The sequence below is a fragment of the Anomaloglossus baeobatrachus genome, chromosome 2, assembly GCF_048569485.1.
Source record: "Anomaloglossus baeobatrachus isolate aAnoBae1 chromosome 2, aAnoBae1.hap1, whole genome shotgun sequence".
NCBI lineage: Eukaryota > Metazoa > Chordata > Amphibia > Anura > Aromobatidae > Anomaloglossus > Anomaloglossus baeobatrachus.
In genome coordinates this window covers 98,299,168-98,321,624 of record NC_134354.1, presented here as the reverse complement: position 1 = coordinate 98,321,624, position 22,457 = coordinate 98,299,168, and the positions used below count along the sequence as shown (strand labels likewise).

The window sequence follows — 22,457 nt, the reverse complement described above, 5'->3', positions numbered from 1 at the left end:
ATAGTAAAGCAAGTTTAAAGGCTTCTTACCGTTTTAGCATGCAAATGTAAGGGGATGGACCATGGTGGACGTGCTCCTACCTGAGAAGACACAAGTGGCATCGAAATCTTGTAGTGTGATTAATGCCTTGCGTTTTTTGTAGCTATTGTAATGTAATGTACTGTGTATATTGTATATTGTGAATTGCTGTGACATATTATACACTATGCATCATTATACAAGATATAAGATATTTAAAGTAAGATGTGCAAGGTAATATATATATCGTTGTGTGCTGATAATGCAGTGTAGTATTGGAAAAGTTGTAGTGTAAGCTATAGAAGATGTGATAATGTAGGTAAAAAAAATGAAGGTCCATTAATGTTGGGACTAGCCCACCCTGGGAGGGGTCAAGTAAAGAAAAGGTGACCGTTCCTACTAGACAGTGAGTTGGAAGTAGTAGCTGAGAGCGACTTTGTGGGAAGAACATGGGATGAATAGTCTGTGTCCTGTCGATGCTGTATGCATTGGGTGACTTGTGGCAGGAGGAGAGAGACCAGACGGGAGACTGCGTGAACGCTGATGGTGGGTTGGGAATGAATGAGAACATCAAGAGGGTTAAAGAGGGACCATCAGACAGTGAGGCCCCAGGTAATTAAAACTGAAGTGCAGTCAGACCCAGGTCAAATAACTGCAAAGGATTTGAGTGAAGTTTACTGGCGTGTACGTGTAGTCCACGACCCTAGTGGGGTTTCTGTAGATGACCAGGAGCCCAAGGCCTTACTCTGGGAATAATATAGACTGGAATTGGAGCCGTTGTAGGAAGGAGTACTGTCACTGCTGAACTGGTGTGTTGCAGTGAGTTGCACTGGGACTTTCAGAACCAGGAATAATGGAGGTGATACAGTGGAAGTTTGACAAATGTCTGACAATGTATGCTGAAACAAGTATTGGAAGTGTTATGCCCTCTATCTCCTGTGTAATGTTGTAACTGAAGAAATGTTGAAACTGTCTAGTAAAGAACTGTTGCGGAAAAAGAACTGTGTATGTCTCTCAAATTGCTTCTTGGTCCTGGCCAGCCGATAACAGCGGCGGCATGCGGCCTGCACCTTCACACAGCCCACACTACCAAAGCCCACATACCAAGCCAGGACCATGTCTTCTGTGTAAAGTGCTGACTACCACCCCACACCATTCTACATATAGAACAATTATACAAAATGTTTATGCTATCCTTGCTTTACCTATGGATTCCGTTTGCTGCTTTAACACTGTGTCCTTTCCATATGTTCTAACCCTGTACCCCAACCCTTACCCTAGCCCTATGCTCTAACCCTGTGTCCCAACCCTTACCCTAGCCCTATGCTCTAACCCTGTGTCCCAACCCTTACCCTAGCCCTATGCTCTAACCCTGTGTCCCAACCCTTGCCTAACTCCTTGCCCTAACCTTGTGCTCTAACCCTTTATCCCAACCCTTACCCTAACCCTGTGCTCTAATCCAGTGTTCCAACCCTTACCCTAACTTTATGCTCTAACCCTGTGTCCCAACCCTTACCCTAACGCTGTGTCCCAGCCCTTGCTCTAACCCCCATCAAGTCAGAGGCAGAGTTAGCTTGTCGGTTCCCCATTTATAGTGTAATGCAAAGATTTATAACTTTAAAATATACTTAAATAGTTTATATAGCAATATTTATTGCTTATGCACATGACGGGGATAAATGTATGATCACTGGAAGACTGGCTTCGGCGACCAACACTAATCCCAAGAAGGAGGTCCAAAAGTAACATGTGAATGGCAAAAAATTGTTTAAAAGAACTGAAGTCCTCAGTGGTTGATACCTTTTAATGGCTAACTGAAAAGATGGTAATAATTGCAAGCTTTCGAGACTACTCAGGTCTCTTCATCAGGCATGGTATAACACAAGATCTGAAGAGTCACATATTTGGTGGTATGTGATGACACAATTTTATGGATACGTAGCCCCAGCTCCATTTATTTTAAAGGGTCTTTGGGAGGGGAATTCTACACTCTACAGTGAATAGAGCAATGGTCACTTTTGTGCACTACCGCATCATTCAGATGGAGGAAATTTGTCCCCAGTTCTTGTGATCAGTGGAGGTCCTAATGGTCATGTCCCCATCCATCACACATTTTTACCCTGTCCTGTCGATAGTTGATGAATGTTGATGGTGGGATAAATCCTTTATTGTATCAGTTCCTCATAGTTTTACTATTTTCAAACTATGATTTCTGACTTTGGAATATACTTTCTATAGAATATTTGCCCTAAATGTTGCTTTCAGAATCCTGGTTACAGCAGGTCTATGTCATTTGTCCTATGTGGTGATATATGGCATCGCCACTTTCTTTCTTCCTAGTCCTGTCATTGATACTATTTGTGGGTGCTTGTACATCTTGTGTTTACCAGGAAAAATGACTAATTGTGTCACCATACACATGATTGTTCCCAATAAACTCTTTCCTGTCCTTTATCTTCTTTAATAATGAGTAATTGTTTATTAGGGAGGAGATAGATTTCTGATATATTACGAGGATATCCTGGAGGGAGATACAGACATGTATACACGTTTGGCAATGGTTATAATACTATAGTTATAAGTTAATATTTTTTTATTCCCATGAACAGTTGTCTCCCTTTTGTTCGTGTAGTGATGCCCTTCAATGCTGTATCAGACGTGACTTCTCCAGTTTTGGCCCTTTTGATGTTAATGTAATAAATCTGCGGGGTACCTTAGATGTGCTGCTGTGATTTGGCTCTGTATAGTCTTACTCTATTGCTTTCATCTAGGGTTTATTTCTTCTAATTGGGCAATAAAACACATCAAAGTTTTATGAATAAGAATGTGAATATTGACTCCTCATTCCTCTCCATGAAAAGAAAACCGTGGAAAACACTGTTCAGACTTAATTCTTCTTCTTTGCTATAACTGTATATTTAGCTGTAAAAGAACAAAACAACTTAAAAGGACATTATATAGTTTATGCATCTGTTATTATATTTTTAAGCAAATTTTTATTTATTCCCACAGACAAGTTGAAAGGACAAAGAGAAGATCTAACTCCAGATCGGTTTCCTCGTAAAAGTCCCTCTTTGGAATCACTGAATACTCACTCGCCATTAGGTTTTGGATCAAGAAATTCTTCACCGTTTGCACTTGACTCTCTGTCACCTCAAAGTAAACTCAGGTAGGGCCACATATTTTGTATATGTAGGGTCAGCTCTGGAAGTATGTCTGTCTCCACTGGCAAGCGTAGAGCATGCTTAGAGGTAACAATTGGCCCCCAAGTACATTGTGTCCTGACATCTGCAAGGCATTGCCTGGTTCTGTCACTGTCCTTGTATATATGCGTTTAATGTAGGGTTGCTTCATATGAACTGATTTAAAATTCAACCCATTGAAATTGACATCTTAAAAAAAAATGTATTCATAAGTGGGCATAACCTTTGCATATGGCTGGGAATGGTCAACTAGAGCTTATTCTTGAGGCACTCCGCTTTAGCCCGTCCTACTTACCACCTCTGATCTTCAGAGCAGATGGCTCTCCATTTCTTCTAAAAGTGTGAAATGTAGGTTTGTGATTTGCCAAGTTGGTTGAAAATGGAAAAAAAGTATCCAACTAAATAGCAGCAAAAAAAAAAAACAGGCTCACTACGTAACTCTATTAAATTAGTGGGGAGAATTGTCTCCGTCGGGTGCTGGTACCAGCTGGTGAAGTTAGCGATTCCAATGTAGAGTAGAAAGGCAGTTTCCAGCACAATCTGTACAGTAATAAAACCAAAAGTTTATTCCAGGGATTAAAATTTAAGCAGGAGCCATCTTAAAGCTGACATGTACTCCTAGCAAACCCAAGCTGTTTTCTTTGCATTTATTTTATACTGGAATTTAAAAAATAATGGTTAGATATTTCTTGAAATAAAGGAGCTCCGATCCCTGGACACTTTAATTCCCAAATATTTAAATACACTCACCCCCAATAAAGGGGTTCAAGAAACCTGAGTATCTCTAGAGAGAGAATCCACCGACATTAGACTAGACTTATCCCAACTTATACGTAATCCTGAATAGTCCCCAAATGTATCAATAATTCTAGTAGCACTATTCAGAGATGATTCTGTAACTGCTAAAAATATCAATAAAGAATCTATCCCTGGATAGATCCACTTTCTCCACCACTGACCCATGTAGCGATGCCTTTATCCCCTAGTTAGCCCTTATGGCCAATGCAGAAAGCAACGGGGTCAATGGACACCCCTGTCGCATACCTCTGAACAATTTGAATGGCCCTAATACACGTGTCCTTATGGTTTCTAATGAGAAGATCCATGTTGAATAAAGGGATCCAGTTTGGTCTCCACATTCTATAAAGTACAGTGCCTACAAGTAGTATTCAACCCCCTGCAGATTTAGCAGGTTTACACATTCGGAATTAACTTGGCATTGTGACATTTGGACTGTAGATCAGCCTGGAAGTGTGAAATGCACTGCAGCAAAAAAGAATGTTATTTCTTTTTTTTTTTTTTTTTTTTAAATTGTGAAAAGTTTATTCAGAGGGTCATTTATTATTCAACCCCTCAAACCAACAGAATTCTGTTTGGTTCCCCTAAAGTATTAAGAAGTATTTCAGGCACAAAGAACAATGAGCTTCACATGTTTGGATTAATTATCTCTTTTTCCAGCCTTTTCTGACTAATTAAGACCCTCCCCAAACTTGTGAACAGCACTCATACATGGTCAACATGGGAAAGACAAAGGAGCATTCCAAGGCCATCAGAGACAAGATCGTGGAGGGTCACAAGGCTGGCAAGGGGTACAAAACCCTTTCCAAGGAGTTGGGCCAACCTGTCTCCACTGTTGGGAGCATCATCCGGAAGTGGAAGGCTTATGGAACTACTGTTAGCCTTCCACGGCCTGGACAGCCTTTGAAAGTTTCCTCCCGTGCCGAGGCCAGGCTTGTCCGAAGAGTCAAGGCTAACCCAAGGACAACAAGGAAGGAGCTCCGGGAAGATCTCATGGCAGTGGGGACATTGGTTTCAGTCAATACCATAAGTAACGTACTCCACCGCAATGGTCTCCATTCCAGACGAGCCCGTAAGGTACCTTTACTTTCAAAGCGTCATGTCAAGGCTCGTCTACAGTTTGCTCATGATCACTTGGAGGACTCTGAGACAGAATGGTTCAAGGTTCTCTGGTCTGATGAGACCAAGATCGAGATCTTTGGTGCCAAACACACACGTGACGTTTGGAGACTGGATGGCACTGCATACGACCCCAAGAATACCATCCCTACAGTCAAGCATGGTGGTGGCAGCATCATGCTGTGGGGCTGTTTCTCAGCCAAGGGGCCTGGCCATCTGGTCCGCATCCATGGGAAGATGGATAGCACGGCCTACCTGGAGATTTTGGCCAAGAACCTCCGCTCCTACATCAAGGATCTTAAGATGGGTCATCATTTCATCTTCCAACAAGACAACAACCCAAAGCACACAGCCAAGAAAACCAAGGCCTGGTTCAAGAGGGAAAAAATCAAGGTGTTGCAGTGGCCTAGTCAGTCTCCTGACCTTAACCCAATTGAAAACTTGTGGAAGGAGCTCAAGATTAAAGTCCACATGAGACACCCAAAGAACCTAAATAACTTGGAGAAGATCTGCATGGAGGAGTGGGCCAAGATAACTACAGAGACCTGTGCCGGCCTGATCAGGTCTTATAAAAGACGATTTTTAGCTGTTATTCCACAAAATATTAAACCTAGGGGTTGAATAATAATTGACCCACATTTTTATGTTGAAAATTTATTAAAATTTAACTGAGCAACATAACTTGTTGGTTTGTAAGATTTATGCATCTGTTAATAAATCCTGCTCTTGTTTGAAGTTTGCAGGCTCTAACTTATTTGCATCTTATCAAACCTGCGAAATCTGCAGGGGGTTGAAGACTACTTGTAGGCACTGTATATTGGAAAGTTAGTCTGTTCAAAGGCGGTAACTAGATTATTACATTGGATGGAGGTCTGTTCCTTAATTAGGTTGGAAATGTTAGGCTTGTTTAACTTAGGGAAAAAACGTGATGGATCCAGCACTTCATTTTTCAATAAAAAAAAAGTGGAGGCTTTCACTAGTCCATGAATGTGTTTTTAAAAAAGGTTTTTATGTGGTTCCAGTAAAACATTGTTTTATTGAAAAACGAAGTGCTGTATCCCTCACCTACTTATTTCCTCCTTGTTTTTGTGGACACCAGCCGCAAAGATCCATGCACTTGAGATCCATTGGATACATACGGTGAGTTGACTTTCCATTCCCCCTCTTCCTCCTCACTATTAATTTGGAAAAAAGACACCTCAGTGATCTCATATGTTTAAATACATGTGTAGTCAATACAAAGTGAACTACCACCTATACCTTTCAAAGACCTTAAAAAGGACAGGGTGGACATTAATTACATGTAGAGATAGACAATGTGTAAATGGTCTAAAGAAGTCAAACTTGATAGACCCGTGGGGTTTTTTTTTTCAGCCTATGTAACTATACCTGTCATTCATGTAAATTTTATGCCTTAGTGTAGACTCTGGGGCACTCAATTTATTTTAATTAATGCCGATCAATCTGTATTCTCATGATCTGTTAAAGGGGTTGTCTGGTGGATAAAAAAATCCAAAAGCGCTCAGATTGAGTTAAAAGAAATAATTCCCCTCAGTGACCTCCTGACGGCCCTGTTCCTTCTTCTTTCTACTTCTGGCCTTGACACACTGGAATCCCTGGCTATTCGCTGGATATTTATTGCATGGCTTTTTTCGGTTTGTCAAGAAAGAACCAGAGAGTAGAAATTAAAGGGAACCTGTCGGGTCCTGTATGCACCCAGAACCCAGATCAGTTCTGGGTGCATATTGCTAATCCCTGCCTAACTGTCCCTGTATCTAGTATTATAGTTAAAGGGATCTTTAGAAAAAGTATTTCTAATGATCCTTTATAATATGCTAATGAGACCAGCGACTTGTCTTAATGACACTAGTTCTCTTGGCTAGTCGGCCCCCTTAGTATGTAACATGCTAACGTGCTAATGAATGCGCAGTGTCAGAGGCATGGTTACTCTCACCTCTGCTGCCACCGCTGGTTTTCAGCTTAGTGTGCACGATTAGAACGTCCCCGGCACTTCTGGTCATGCGTGTTACACCAGTTTGAAGCCGGAATGCGTACACCCGGCTTCATAGTGCGCACTGGGACTTCTGATCATGTGCGTTGAGCTGAAATCTAGCGTCGGGCGCGGTGACATCAGAGAGGTGAGATCAACCATACCTCTGACACTGCGCATTCATTAGCATGTTAGCACGCCTACAGCGGCGTGCTTACATGGTAAGGGGGCCAACTAGCCAAGGGAACTAACACCTTTGCGACTAGTCCCTGCGCTCATTAGCATATGATAAAAGATTTTTAGAAATACTTTTTCTAAAGATCTCTTTATGTATGCTACTAGATACAGGGACAGCTAGGCAGGGATTAGCAATATGCCCCCAGCAATGCTCATGGTTCTGGGTGCATATTGTACCTGACAGGTTCCCTTTAACAGGAACTGGGTTAGTGAATGGGACCTGTGGGGCATATGTAAGGGTGAGTTGCTTTTTTTTTTTTTTTTGTAATAGTCATTAAAAAAAAAAAGTCCATTAACTCTAGAGCGCACATTATACCATTCATAATAAACCTTTTTATTGTGTATTGAGAAAAATTCTAGTTTTTCACTGAGATCCTAAATATACATTACATTAACACTGCTGCAAACACCGGGTCTGATGAGCATCATTAGCTTGGTGCAACTTCTAATTTTTACAATAACAACCATTAGGCGCGATAACATTAATATACTAAAGTACATGAGGCTCCTGGGATCTCACAGTGTTTTCCGGATCAGCTAAAATGGCTTGTCATTCATTCATGTATTTCAATTAGCGTCACGTGTTTACCATCATCTTCGATCCTCAAAGGCCCATGTAATAAATTAGAGAAATTACTAAAGAACAGATATTGACCTCTTCCCTTAATGAATCTCTTTATGTTCCTCTAAATGCTTGCTTGCTTTCTTCTCTTAATTTTACTGTGTATTACTGATTTTCTGCAAATATTATATTTTTTTTTTGAATGAGGTTATTCATTTATATTAAACTAGAAGGTGGCCCGATTCTACGCATCGGGTATTCTAGAATTTACGTATTGTGTAGTTAATGTATGATTATTGTTATATATATATAGATGTTGTTGTGTGTAGTTACCAAGTGTTTGTGTAGGCGCTGTACATGTTCTGGGTGTTGTCTGGGTGTGGCAGGGGGTGAGAGCGGTGTTGTTTGTGTGTTGCGTTGTGTGTGTTGAGTTGTTTGTGGAGCGCTGTGTGTGTGTGTTGCGCGGTTTGTGTGGGTGTGGGGTGTGTGTGTGTGTGTTTTGGTGGGAGGTATGTTTTGTGCAATGTGTGTGTTGTGCGCCATGTGCGTATATTTGTGTGTGCCGCGCTGTTTGTGTGTTGGGTGTCTGTGTAGGGCGGTGTTTGTGGTTCCCAGTGTGTGTGTGGTGTGTTGTGCAGTGCGTGTGTGGCGGTGTGTGTGTGTTTTGGGGGGAGGTGAGCACCTCCCATCGTGCTCCATCCCCAATGCTGCGCACCCACCATCGTGCTCCATCCCCCATGCTGCGCACCCCCCCCATCATGCTCCATCCCCCATGCTGCGCACTCCCCATCGTGCTCTATCCCCCATGCTGCGCACTCCCCATCGTGCTCCATCCCCCATGCTGCGCACTCCCCATCGTGCTCCATCCCCCATGCTGCGCAATCCCCATCGTGCTCCATCCCCCATGCTGCGCACCCCAATCGTGCTCCATCCCCATTCTGCGCACTCCCCATCGTACTCCATCCCCCATGCTGCGCATCCCCCATGCTGCGCACTCCCCATCGTGCTCCATCCCCCATGCTGCTTACCCCCTATCGTGCTCCATCCCCAATGCTGCGCACCCCCTATCGTGCTCCATCCCCCATGCTGCGCACTCCCCATCGTGCTCCATCCCCCATGCTGCACACTCCCCATCGTGCTCCATCCCCCATGCTGCGCACCCCTCATCGTGCTCCATCCCCCATGCTGCGCACCCCTCATCGTGCTCCATCCCCCATGCTGCGCACTCCCCATCGTGCTACATCCCTCATGCTGCGCACTCCCCATCGTGCTACATCCCTCATGCTGCGCACCCCCCATCGTGCTCCATCCCCCATGCTGCGCACTCCCCATCGTGCTCCATCCCCCATGCTGCACACTCCCCATCGTGCTCCATCCCCCATGCTGCGCACCCCTCATCGTGCTCCATCCCCCATGCTGCGCACTCCCCATCGTGCTACATCCCTCATGCTGCGCACCCCCATCGTGCTCCATCCCCCATGCTGCGCACCCCCATCGTGCTCCATCCCCCATGCTGCGCACTCCCCATCGTGCTCCATCCCCCATGCTGCGCACTCCCCATCGTGCTCCATCCTCCATGCTGCGCACTGCCCATCGTGCTCCATCCCCCATGCTGCGCACCCCCCATCGTGCTCCATCCCCCATGCTGCGCACCCCCATCGTGCTCCATCCCCCATGCTGCGCACTCCCCATCGTGCTCCATCCCCCATGCTATAATAGTTCTCCTATTATACTCAGAGAGGAGTATAATAGGAGGACTATAATAGGAGGAGTAGTCCTGGGGGGAGAGGAGTATAATGCCGGCTCCCTGCACATGTGTACCGGGAGCCGGTGAACGCTGGTAACTATGATACACATCGGGTAACTAAGGGACCTTAGTTACCCGATGTGTATAATGGTTACCAGCGTTCACCGGCTCCGTCACGATCCCAGCAGCGCAAGGTTATGTCTGGCGATGCGTGCGGAGTGTCGGGGCGAGCGGCCAATCCATGCGGGGGGCGGGGCCAGGCCGAGGCGAGCGGCCAATCCGTGGGGGGGGGGGGCCAGGCCGAGCCCAGCGGCCAATCCGCTGTTTGTCACCGTAAGGACACAATTTTGGAGCAAGACAGACAGACAGACAGACAGACAGACAGAATAAGGCAATTATATATATAGATAGTGATAATATGACATGCCGGGACAATATCAGTGATCTTCTCATAGGCTTCATTCTATATCAAAGACTAGGCGACTGTACTAAAAGAGTTGTACCCAACGCTAAATGAAGGCAAGGCTGTCAATCCAAAAATGTTGTTTTTCATAGGAGGCAGAGAAATCTTGAAAGTTCCTATGTGGAGTTTCTAAATGGCAAGATTTATGAGCCTGCTGTGTTGGCCAACACTGGCATCATAATTCTTATCCCCTTCACACTTTTTCTTAAGACGTCCAGGACTAAAGAGTTCAGGAAACTAATTTTAAAAATGTGGTCCATCTCATTCATGCAAAATTAGCTGACGTGAATTTTAAAGATGTCAATCAACAGAAGAATTTAAAGAGCAACTCCAAATACCTTGCTTCACTTCGCTCTGCCACAGAGTTAAAGGGGTATTCCCATTTCCAAAATCCAAGCCTGATATGTAATAGGTGTAATAATAATATTAATAAATGCCTCCAATTAGAAGTGTAGAATAGTTCTCCTGATTCACTATGTTGCTTACCTCATGTTCAGGGCGTTGCAGAACCTAAAGCATCCATGGTTATGATCACGCATATAGTCATAGTTAGTTGCTAGTAGTCATAACCATGGATACAAAACTAATTGGGACTATAGGTGTGGTCATAACCATGGAGACCTTGTGTCCTGCAATGCCCTGCACATGAGGTATGTGACATTTCTATTTGGAGGTATTTGCTAATACTATTATTATTATTACACCTACTACATATTGGGATAGGATCTTGGAGATGGGAATACCCCTTTAAGGTTCCTAAACACTTTAGATTACATGTCGACCAAATGTTTATACTCTCTCCCAACTTTCCCATACATGTGTATACTTAAAGGTGCTTCACACACTGCGATATCGCTAGCGATCTCATTAGCGATGTGACACGCCAGATCACAGATGCGATCTGCCGAGATCGCACATAGGTCGGTTTTATAGCGCCAGTCACATGTGCGATCTCGGCAGATCGCATCTGCGATCTGGCGTGTCACATCGCTAATGAGATCGCTAGCGATGTCGCAGCGTGTAAAGCACCCTTTAGTCCTCTACAGTGGCTTATTTTCTGGGAAGAAGAAAAAGATCAAGTGATTGATTCAAAACCACGCAATGATCTACTTGGGGAGAGTCGAAAAGCCCCCATGCATATTGGATGGTGGTGTCACCAACTATAAGTGGTCTCTGTCGATTCAACAAACTTTGCACGTTCAAATTTAAGGAGCTTTGTAGTTTATCTTATCAGAGGAATATTCTTTTTCTGAGCAACTTCTCTTTCCTGTCTTCTGAACTGATCTACTCTGAAAAAATAACTCAAACTGTCTTTCCCAAGACAATACAGACTACCAGATTAGAGAGGTGTCATGTTGTCAGGTAGACCTTGCATAATCCTCTGGACAGGGGCGTGTGAGGAGGAGAAGAGTGCACTCAGCACAGGGAGAGACAGGCAGTCACAGGCTGGATTCACAGCTACACAGCTCAGTAGTGCCATATAATGTCTTCTCTGCTGCTTCTACTTCTGTCAGTGTGCTACAGAGAAAAAAGAACATTAATCACTCTTTCTCTGTGTACATATTAGGGAATTGATAAGGGTTTAGATATAAATACTGCACATATCAAATACTTATCACATGCAATAACAATTATTATACAATGTGAAGTATATGATTATTTTTAAACCTATTCAAATTCTCTAAGTACCGTATTTTTCCGACTATAAGACGCACCCTGGTTTTAGAGTAGGAAAATAGGAAAATAAAATTTTAAGGAAAAAATGTGGTCATGACACACTGTTATAGGGCGATGATCTGATGCTGACACTGTTTATAGGGGTAATGTCCCCAAATTCTCTACTAAGGTACCCCATCCTGGTAATGATTCTCCTGCTTTGTGTATGATCCCCATCCTTGTATATGTCCCTCATCCTGGTATGTGCCCCCATCCTGATAAATACCCCTTCCTGCTATATGGCCTGCATCCTGTGGCACACAAAAAAAATAAACGTTTATACTCACCTTTCTTCACTCCACGCAGCATCGCTCGTCTTCCTGTCTGTGCCAGCAGCAGCGCCGCTGACCTGTGTGGAGCCGTGCGCACAGCGATGACATCATCGTTGTGCGCACCGCTCTCCACACACCTCAGCGGACCGTCAGACAGAAGGACATCACAATGCTGCAGTGACCAGTGAGTATACTTATTCACTGTCCCCCGCGCTGATGATGATGCGCGGGGAGCAGTGAATATATCCACACATGATCACGCCAGGCTGTAGTTGCCAGGGGTGATCACGTGGCCGGCTGTTAATTATGCGCGCATCCCCCGCGTCGAGATGCAGTGCATATGAAATGAGCGGGCCTTTGTGGTCACGGTAGGCGCTGCTACAGCCTGCTCATGCCGCTGATGACCCACTCCACTGCAGCACTCTCATTCCCCGCAGCCATGCCCCTACATTCAGACTATACGAGACACACCCCACTTTCCCCCAACATTTGGGGGAAAAAGTGCGTCTTATAGTCCGTAAAATACACACTGGAAAAAAAAAAAGCAAAATAAACCCTTACATGAGAATATTGAGCATGGTCATTCTGCACAGAAGTCGGATTACCCTAAAGCGGACTTTACACGCTGCGATCTCGCTAGCGAGATCGCAAGCGATTGTACCCGCCCCCGTCGGTTGTGCGACACGGGCAAATCGCTGCCCGTCACGCACAACCTCGCTTACCCCTGTCACACGGACTTACCTGTCCAGCCAGCCGTCCAATAGAAGCGGAGAGGCAGAGATGAGCGGGACGTAAACATCCCGCCCACCTCTTCCTTCCGCATTGCCGGTGGAGGCACGTAAGGAGATGTTCCTCGCTCCTGCGGTGTCACACATAGCGATGTGTGCTGCCGCAGGAAGGAGGAACAACATCGCTAATGAGAGGTAAACGATTTTTGGTTTTAGGATGACCTCTCTGCGGCAAACTATTTTTGCTGCTTTTGCGATCATTTTAGGTCGCACATAACTGTTACACGCTGCGATATCGTTAATGACGCCGGATGTGCGTCACAAACAACGTGACCCCGACGATAATTCGTAGCGTGTAAAGCCCGCTTTACTGTATGGCACTGATTACCCTTTGTCGGCACATGTTCACACAGGCACATCACAAAGTTTGCCTCGGCTGTTTCTGTTTGGTTTTTCCTTTTCATTAGAAGATTTACCTGTAAATAAATGGATCACTCTTTATGGTGATGTTGAAACCCCCAACGATTAGCTGTAATCTGTGGGGAGCTGGGGTAGTAAGTGTTTGATATTCCTGCAGTGCCACCACAGGGAAAATTCGCTTTTACACAGTGCCCACTAAAACCAATGTTTTCTCTACAGGACGGGACAGGTCCATCAGAACAAGGGATACTCTTGTAATCCCCACACTCCGTTATTTAGTTCCTCAATAGTGTATGTAAAACTAGTTCTATTATTTCACAAGTTTTACAAAATATCTTGTGAAGTCTCAGTTTACTTCTCAGGTGAAAAACCACTACTAGCCTCCTATAATTACGGATCACCCAGAAGGCCCAAGTAGACATGACATATTTATAATAACAGCCTTCATGTATTTCCCAGCCTGTACAAGTGCTTTATTACTCAGTGCTGGCTTTTTATTATACACATGTTCTTTGGAGCAAATAAGATGTAACTTATATCTTATAACCATGTCTAGCCAGAGTTAAAAAAAAACATTTCAGTGAAATGTACCAGAAATACCCAAGTGATTTTTTATTTTTTTTATTTTTATACATACTAAAGGACAAAGTATCTTGATTATTTTGCCTGTACAGAGACGAAAAATTACTAGTCATAGGGGTCCTGCAGGTTGCCCCCCCAGCATACCTCCAACAGTTTGCAACAACAAAGGAGAAGGGTCACGAGTGTCTTTCCTCCTTGTGGTGTTTGTGACAGATCTGGGTTCGGAGCTTCACATGATCTTGTGAGGCTCTTCATATTAAATGTATTTGCTTTCTGTTGGTGTAGCAAGGGTTAATGTCAGTTTTCCTGCTAGCAGTTCCTGGTTATTCACGTCATGTGCAGTCTGTTTGTGACCACTCCCATCTCCTTCAAATGGTGACATGATCCATCACCTGACGTCGGAAATAGATTGTCATCTGTTCTGACTACCTAGGAGGCAGCACGTCTCTGGGAGCTACTGTATATCTGCTGCTAGTATACCAGTGTTGGAGCCGTATTGTTTGCAGCTGTCAAGTTTGTGTTTTTGTTGTTAGTCCCCTGTCTGTCTTACTATGCTCATGCTGTATTTTTGAAGTGGTAGGATTAGTGCGATTGCCAGCCTTTTCAATAGCCAGGGCAAGCAAGGGTACCTAGGTACTCGCTACTCAGCGACGGGTTGAAATAACCCATATAGAGACTTTAGAGATTGCAGGGTACAGCCTCAGGTGAGTACAGAAGGTGTCTCCACTACCCTCCCTGTCCCTAGAGCCAGGCTCACTGTTATACTGTGTCCCCAGTGTGCCTGGTTTGTGGCGTCGCTCGTTGAGGGTTCCTTGGTGCCTTGTGGTAACTCCTTTGGTCACACTGTGACATCTATATGACATCGCAAACGTTTTTTTAAATGTACAATTCTACTTTCCAGACTTTACTCACCATGGAGTAGCTCTTTAATATCCACTCGAGGAGGTGGAAGCGAGAAAGGAAGCCTGTATCCAGGACAGATGAATACATTCAGAAGTGCTATAAAATAAAAAAAACAAACAAACAAAAAACAACAGCAAAATTAAAAACACAAGTCTTGTTACTTCTGCATCTAATGGTCAGGTCTACGCTGGTCAGGTGCTCACTGTGATTCTGCCGACTCTTAACTGCTGCTTAGTGGCATTTGATATCCAGATTTGGCTGTCCCAGCAGTGCCAGATTAAACTCCGTGGAGGCCCCTAGGCAGTCGAACACTTTGGATCCCTCCAGCAAATTATTTTCTAATACACTTTTTAAATTTAATAACAACAATTTTAATACTCCAATTACATTTTAATAAACAGAACAAAAATTATGTTAATCAACTACATTATGACGCAGAACTGGCCCTTGAGTGTAGACCTTTATATACTCGTTGGTGTTCCCGAAGCTTCTACACATGAATGTTCTACTTAACAATGTAGCGTTGGCAAGAACTCGCAGCCACTTACCGCTCATCTACTCCCACTCCCCATTCTGGCCAATCACATAGCTGCCATGTAAAATTGTAGAGGTACCCTCCCTCCTGTAATACTCGTGAATTTTTAAATAAACCCAACAACAGCCGAAACGTAATTTCCTTGCTGCTTGCTGTAATGTTCACATTGGAGCTCTGTTGCTCCAGCTGGCCGATCCAGCACACTGATTGTACATTTCTTTCAATATCAAATCAATGTTATTTTTCATCAATTGCTTTGGGCCCCCAAAAGACATAGCTCCCTTAGGCTGGTGCTTACTCCTGAGTAATTGGGAATCCGGCACTATATCTTAGTCTTTTTGCCGGACAGGAAAATCCAATGGAGGGGTGTGTCCTGTGGATTGCAATTTGCAAAGGTTTGCGTTCCTTTTGCAAAGGAATAAGGTAAAGTGATGCTACCTGGTTTAAATTTTCACTCACCATGGAGTAGTCTCTTATATCTGCTCAGGGATGAACAATGGAACAAGTGAATACAGAGGTTCTTCAAAGTAAAAATCAAGCACTAATCCATGGAAAAAAAAAACCAAAACAAATAAAAACATAAGACTTGTTTTATTTCATCATGGGTTTTTTGGTTTTTTTTAAATAAAAATTAAAACATAAATACAGTATGATCTACTTTTAAAAATTATAGTACTTCTTGCAAAAGCTGTTGATGCATTTTAAACCTGTGAATTCTTAGTTTGTTCTTAGCTTGAAAAGGGAGGAAGTCATAGCTATGACTAAGGCTATGTGCGCACGTTGCGTACTAGTCCTGCAAAAATTTCTGCAGTGATCTGAAGAGCACACGTGCGCTTCAAATCGCTGCAGAAAATGTCCGTAGAAAAAAAAAAAAAAGCCGATTCCATGCGCTCTGCCTGCAGCTCCTGCCATAGACAGAGCAGGGGCTGCCGGCAAAGCGCACGGAAGAAGTGACATGTCACTTCTTGAACGCAGCGCTTCGGGCAGCAGCCGAAGCGCTGCGCTCAAAGACGCCACGTGCGCACGGCCCCTGCACAATCTCCATAGATTATGCAGGGGACGCAGGACGCATGCAGTTACGCTGTGCTACAAAGCGCAGCGTAACTGGATGAATTACGCAACGTGTGCACATAGCCTAAGAATGTGCAGGCACTACCATGCTCGGGTGCTCTGTACACGTAAGGAGCAGTTGGATGTTCAGATGGGTGCGACTCAAGTACCTGAGTATAATTATTATTATTATTATTATTTATTATTATAGCGCCATTTATTCCATGGAGCTTTACAAGTGAAAGAGGGTATACGTACAACAATCATTAACAGTACAAGACAGACTGGTATTGGAGGAGAGAGGACCCTGCCCGCGAGGGCTCACAGTCTACAGGGAACGGGTGATGGTACAACAGGTGAGGACATAATAATGGAAGTCAATGTGGGACTCGAGCATTTTTCTGGAAGCTGTCCTGGGAAAATGCATTCTGCATTGACTTCCATTACACTCAGATACTCGAGTCGGGCCCATCTGAGCATCAATTGTGCGTTATAAGTACCAAGCTCCCGAGCATGGTAGTGCTCGCTCATCACTACTAAAAAGATATTCACAGCCTTATGGAAAAAAAATGTTTCCCATGGTTTACTGTTGGATTCTTTCTTTGAAGCACATCAGAATATATTCTTCTATTCCAGACAGAGTTCCCGTCTCCATTGCACTTTAACAAACTGGATATAAGAGAGCATCATGAGGAAAAAATGTCATCTTTTTTTTTTTGTCTGGAAAGTGGAACTGTACTTTAAAAAAACTACACAGTGAGAGCAGATACAGTGCTTTGCGAAAGTATTTGGCCCCTTTGAATCTTTCAACCTTTTCCCACTTTCAGGCTTCAAACATAAAGATAAAAAAATTTAATGTTATGGTGAAGAATCAACAACAAGTGGGACAAAGTTGAATGAAATTTATTGCTTATTTTAAACTTTTATAAAAAATAATAAACTGAAAATTGGGGCATGCAATATTATTTGCCCCTTTAAGTTAATACTTTGTAGCGCCACCTTTTGCTGCGATTACAGCTGCAGTCTCTTGGGGAATGTGTCTATCAGTTTTGCACATCGAGAGACTGAAATTCTTGCCCATTCTTCCTTTGCAAACAGCTGGAGCTGAGCGAGGTTGGATGGAGAGCGTTTGTGTATAGCAGTTTTCAGCTCTTTCCACAGATTCTCGATTGGATTCAGGTCTGGACTGTGACTTGGCCATTCTAACACCTGGATACGTTTATTTGTGAACCATTCCACTGTAGATTTTGCTTTATGTTTTGGATCATTGTCTTGTTGAAAGACAAATCTCCGTCTCAGTCTCAGGTCTTTTGCAGACTCCAACAGATTGTCTTCAAGAATGGTCCTGTATTTGGCTCCATCCATCTTGCCATCAATTTTAACCATCTTCCCTGGCCCTGCTGAAGAAAAGCAGGCCCAAACCATGATGCTTCCACCACCATGTTTGACAGTGGGGATGGTGTGTTCAGGGTGATGAGCTGTGTTGCTTTTACGCCAAACATATCGTTTGGCATTGTGCCCAAATAGTTTGATTTTGGTTTCATCTGACCAGATCACCTTCTTCCACATGTTTGGTGTGTCTCCCAGGTGGCTTGTGGCAAACTTTAAACCAAATTTTTTATGGATATCTTTGATAAGTGGCTTTTTTCTTGCCACTCTTCCATAAAGGCCAGATTTGTGCAGTGTAATAAATTTCGTTCCACTTCACAATTATGTCCCACTTGTTGTTGATTCTTCACCATTACATTAACATTTTTCTCTTAATGTTTGAAGCCTGAAATGTGGGAAAAGGTTGAAAAATTCAAGGGGGCCGAATACTTTTGCAAGGCACTGTATAATCACTTCCCTGCACTCTGACAGCCTGCTCTGCTGCGTGTGTGTGCAGTATGTGTACACAGAGCTAACTGTCAGTCCTATTGCAGGGTAGTGATCACAGATGCACTCACTTTATAGTTAGAAGTAACTGTGTCCGCTCCCTGCTCCCTTCCATGACTGGAAGAAAGCGGCTGCAGAGAGAAAAAACTTCATTTTCTCCCTGTAGCCACTGCTTCTATAAGCCAGCTACTATACAGGATTTAAATGCAGAGTAAATAGTATTTCTGGATGTGATGGGTTTCCTATAACTACTAAACAATTCAACAACACCATGAAACCTCCATCTAAAAATCTTTGCTTCTTCAAGGGTGTTCTAAGATTGAAATTATTTCTATTGTGAAAGGTTAGTTTGGCATTATTTATAACAATGTGAAAATGTATTGGGTTTTTTTGGGAGGACTTTAAAACCATATTGAACATACAGTATTGAGTATTTGGTGAGGTTTTTTTACCTCAGCATTTATAAGCCAAAACCAGAAGTGGGTAGAAAAAATGAAGTGGTGCCCATGTTTCTAGTTCCATTCCTGGTTTTAGCTTACAAATACTGAGGTAAAAAAACTCAACAAATACTCAATGTGTGAATGTGGCCTTAGACTATCCTTGGTAAATAGCCAGTTGGTATTTGGTGTGATTGAGTAGTTCACTGGGCCAGTCACTCTGCCCATCAACATGGATGTTACTTTTACACTGAACTACATACTTCCAAAAAGGAAATATACAATCACTTCATTCATATGGACAGCTGTCTATGGCACACCAGGGGTTTAATGGAATTTTGGAATGCCTGCATCCACTTCCTTCAATTCTGCTGGTGTCTTAAGCACTGTGGTAAGGGACTGACGTGGAGCACATATTTTCTTCTGCACAAACTCCTGACCTTGCCAAATAAATAACAGCATTTGTCTTGTGTGGGGCCATTTCCTCCCGGGGGGGGGGGGGGGGATCGTTGAACTTGCAGCATCTTTTAACGCAATGAGTTGCGACAAGAGTACACTTCCCAAGAATTGATACAACAGGGAGACATTATTCAAGACCCTTCCGCCTGTCTCCTTGTGTATTATCTCGTGCTCATTTCTTTTATCATTCTCATTCTATGTTCAGTGGAAACAATTTGACTGGTTTACAAACATTTCTTCTACGAACTTTAATTTAATAGAACATTCTTGTATACTCTTTTTGTTTATTTTTTAGATTTTTGTTGGCGAATGTCTCAAAATAGTCATTGTGAGTTACGGTAATAACGTAACCGTAGTAGGTGCTAGGGGTTGGTGAAGACCGGCGGGTGGGGTTCCATAACATTCCTTTAGCCCGTATGAGATTACTAATACTATTAAAGACTCCTGATAGTTTTGGGTCCTGTCAGAGATTTTGCATTGGGGTCCACAGGCTTCAAGTTCTGCCATTGTGTTGTGGTTTACTAGGAATCTGTTAACCGATTGAACTGCAGACATGTACTCAATAAGATCTTCAGAACAGTTAGATTTATTCGATCCCCTCAAGTATTCCCTAAATTTGCTATTTCTAAAGATAGCTATAAGCAAAGCATGTAGTGATCAAAAGACTAAATCTTAAGGCCATGTTGAGTATTTTTGGTGACTTTTTCTCTCTCTGTATTTCTAAGACAAATCCAGGAGTGGAACAGTCAGAGGAAAGTATAATAGAAACACGGGCACCACTTCATTTTTTACCCACTCCTGGTTTTGGCTACAAATACTGCAGTAAATAACTCACCGAATACTCAACGTGTGACCGTGGCCTAAGGCATAGACTCCACGATGACATATCAAAGTCAATCATTTCGCAATGATGTTAGCCATTTATCTTCTCAAGCACAAGTCTATATCATGCGTCCATGACTTTTAAGTCACAAAAAAAGTCTCAAATTTTTTTGCGTTTCTTATAACTAGGCCTTTTGAATATTTGGCAGAGTAAGTATCATTAGCCTCGCTCACATTAGCATTTAAATCTGACCAGTGCAATGCGAGAAAATCTCTCATTGCACCCGGCTCAATGTTAGTCAATTATGCAGGCCCCAAAATACAAAAAAACCCCTTGTTTTTCTACCAGGAGGTACAAATTTGGTGCTGAAATCTGGTGCAGACATTTCAGCACCAAATCTGCACCTCCTGGCAGAAAAGTGCTCCGAAATGGCATCAGAACCTTTTTTTTGCATTTTTGGGCCGAGAGACGCAAATTTGGTGATGAAATTTTTACACCACATTCATGACCCACAAACAGGGTCTTGTGATTGGTTGCACTTTCACACAGGCTGGAGGCACTAGTGACTGCAACCATTCACAGACAGTAGGACTGCCGGTGGGCGGGGGAAGCCGTGAATATAGATGAGCAATAATGAGAGGCCTCGGAAGAAGGATGAGCGGCCTGGAAGCAGTTACAGCCGTGTCGGAGACTCTGTAAGTATGAAGTGCTTGCTCGAACTCCCCTATCCCTTCTACTACCATTTTTACGCACCAGATTCGGGTCCCCATAGACTTATATGGGTACCGGCTTCCGGACAGATATCTGAGATCAATCTGATTAGATCCATCGGTCCCAGTTATCTGTGATTCCGCCCATCCCTAATTGACAGTTATGTTCATGTATTGTAAAAAGCATTGTGAGGCTGCTCTCATGAAATGTATCTCCCCCAAAACAGTAGGGACTAGTGCTGGATCACCCAAATTCTACAGTTCCTTTGTAAGGTCAAATGGACCATTCCTGCTCTCGGGCTTGTTAACCTCTTCCTTGCTTATTTTTGAGGTGGAGAGCTTTGTGCGGAGTTATACTTCACGTTGGAAAGGAGAGCCAACCTCATGCCCCATGTATTAAGCTAAATTTTCATTTTGATTTTCTGCTTGGTATTGGAGTAGAGTGGGGTTTTTAAATTATTATCCCAATATTTTTTAAAGTAGTCTTTAGTTGGATAAGAGCTTTAAAATTAAAATGTTTTTTTATTTTCCTTCACTGATGCTGCAATATTCCTTTTTTATTTTTTTTGTTTCTCTTTCCTAACATTTTCTGTAGTCAAAATAATGTCTTCTAATTAGACCAGTAAGTGTCCTGCTTAGGATAATATCTAATAAAATATTTATTAATGTCTGCCCATCGAAAATGCTACTTTTTGTTCAAGTAAAGGAAATTAATATTAGAACATTATATGACTTTGCAATAAATTTCTAACGCCTTAGGCTGCTTTCACACTTGCGTTGGACGGCTTCCGTTGCTATCTGCAGCCTTGAGGAATTACGGTAACCATTGCAGGAAACCGTTTTCTTCCTCATAGACTTCTATTAACTACGGATAGCAACGGATGGTCTTGCGTTGCATCCGTCCCGCGGCGCATCAGTTGTTTTGTCACTGACAGTCAGTGACCGTCGGGCGGATGGAACGCTGCATGTAGCGTTTTTCTGCGCTTTGCGGAGTGTAAAAAAAACGCAACCTGCAGGAATCCGTTGGCGTCCGTTGTTTTTATAATGGACGCCTATGGTGGCGGATTCCGTTAGAATCTGTCATTTGATGGATTCCATCAACGTATCCGTCTTTACACAACTGCGCATGCCCAGATGTGTAAAGTCAAGGAAAAAAAACCTATAACGGATTGCGTTATTTTGTATGATCTGTAGCATCCGTTGTGCCATTATGTGCAACGCATCCGTTGCATCCGCCACACAACGCAATGCTACGGATGCCGTTCAACGCAAGTGTGAAAGTAGCCTTAGGAAAAATCTAAGCTTAGGAAGCATTAGCTGTGACACATGTAAGAATTTTTGTGTTCATGTGATTTATCTTACATTTGTTTTTTTATTTTTATATTATCAGCCTGCAGCTGGAAAATGATTGAGATGGTATATATATTCCATCAGGTGGTTAAAGAATAATTAACCTTTTTTTAATTTAATTTTCCTCCAGGCATTCCAATGTTATGAAATTTTGTAATATATTTCATTACTTTACACTGCTTCCTTCTTGCTCAAACACTATGCTATGGTGCGGTTTACATAACTAGTTCATGTTCCTTTGGAAGCTACTACCGGTACCAATTGTTGCGCAGCAAAGATCTGTCCACTATAGTCAAATATCAAATCAAATCAGAGTGGCTCCGACAGGGAAAGTCACATACATAAATTGTTTGAAACGATGCCAGCTCAAACCATGGGTTTTGTCTGGCAATGCAACTTGGCTTCATTTCACTTTAATGGGGTGGCTGAGTTGCAGTACAACTCACAACTAGTTTTAAAA

At 43.1% G+C, this 22,457-nt stretch overlaps 1 protein-coding gene across 3 annotated transcripts in view; it reads left to right on the top strand.

Annotated features, from left to right (window-relative positions):
• Positions 1-22,457, top strand: part of SPECC1 (sperm antigen with calponin homology and coiled-coil domains 1) — a 533,597-nt gene that overhangs the window by 413,821 nt on the left and 97,319 nt on the right. For all 3 annotated transcript variants that reach the window (XM_075335209.1, XM_075335211.1, XM_075335212.1), the window contains one exon: positions 3,031-3,187. In XM_075335209.1, the coding sequence (XP_075191324.1) occupies positions 3,031-3,187 (157 nt within the window). The remainder of the gene's footprint in view (positions 1-3,030; positions 3,188-22,457) is intronic.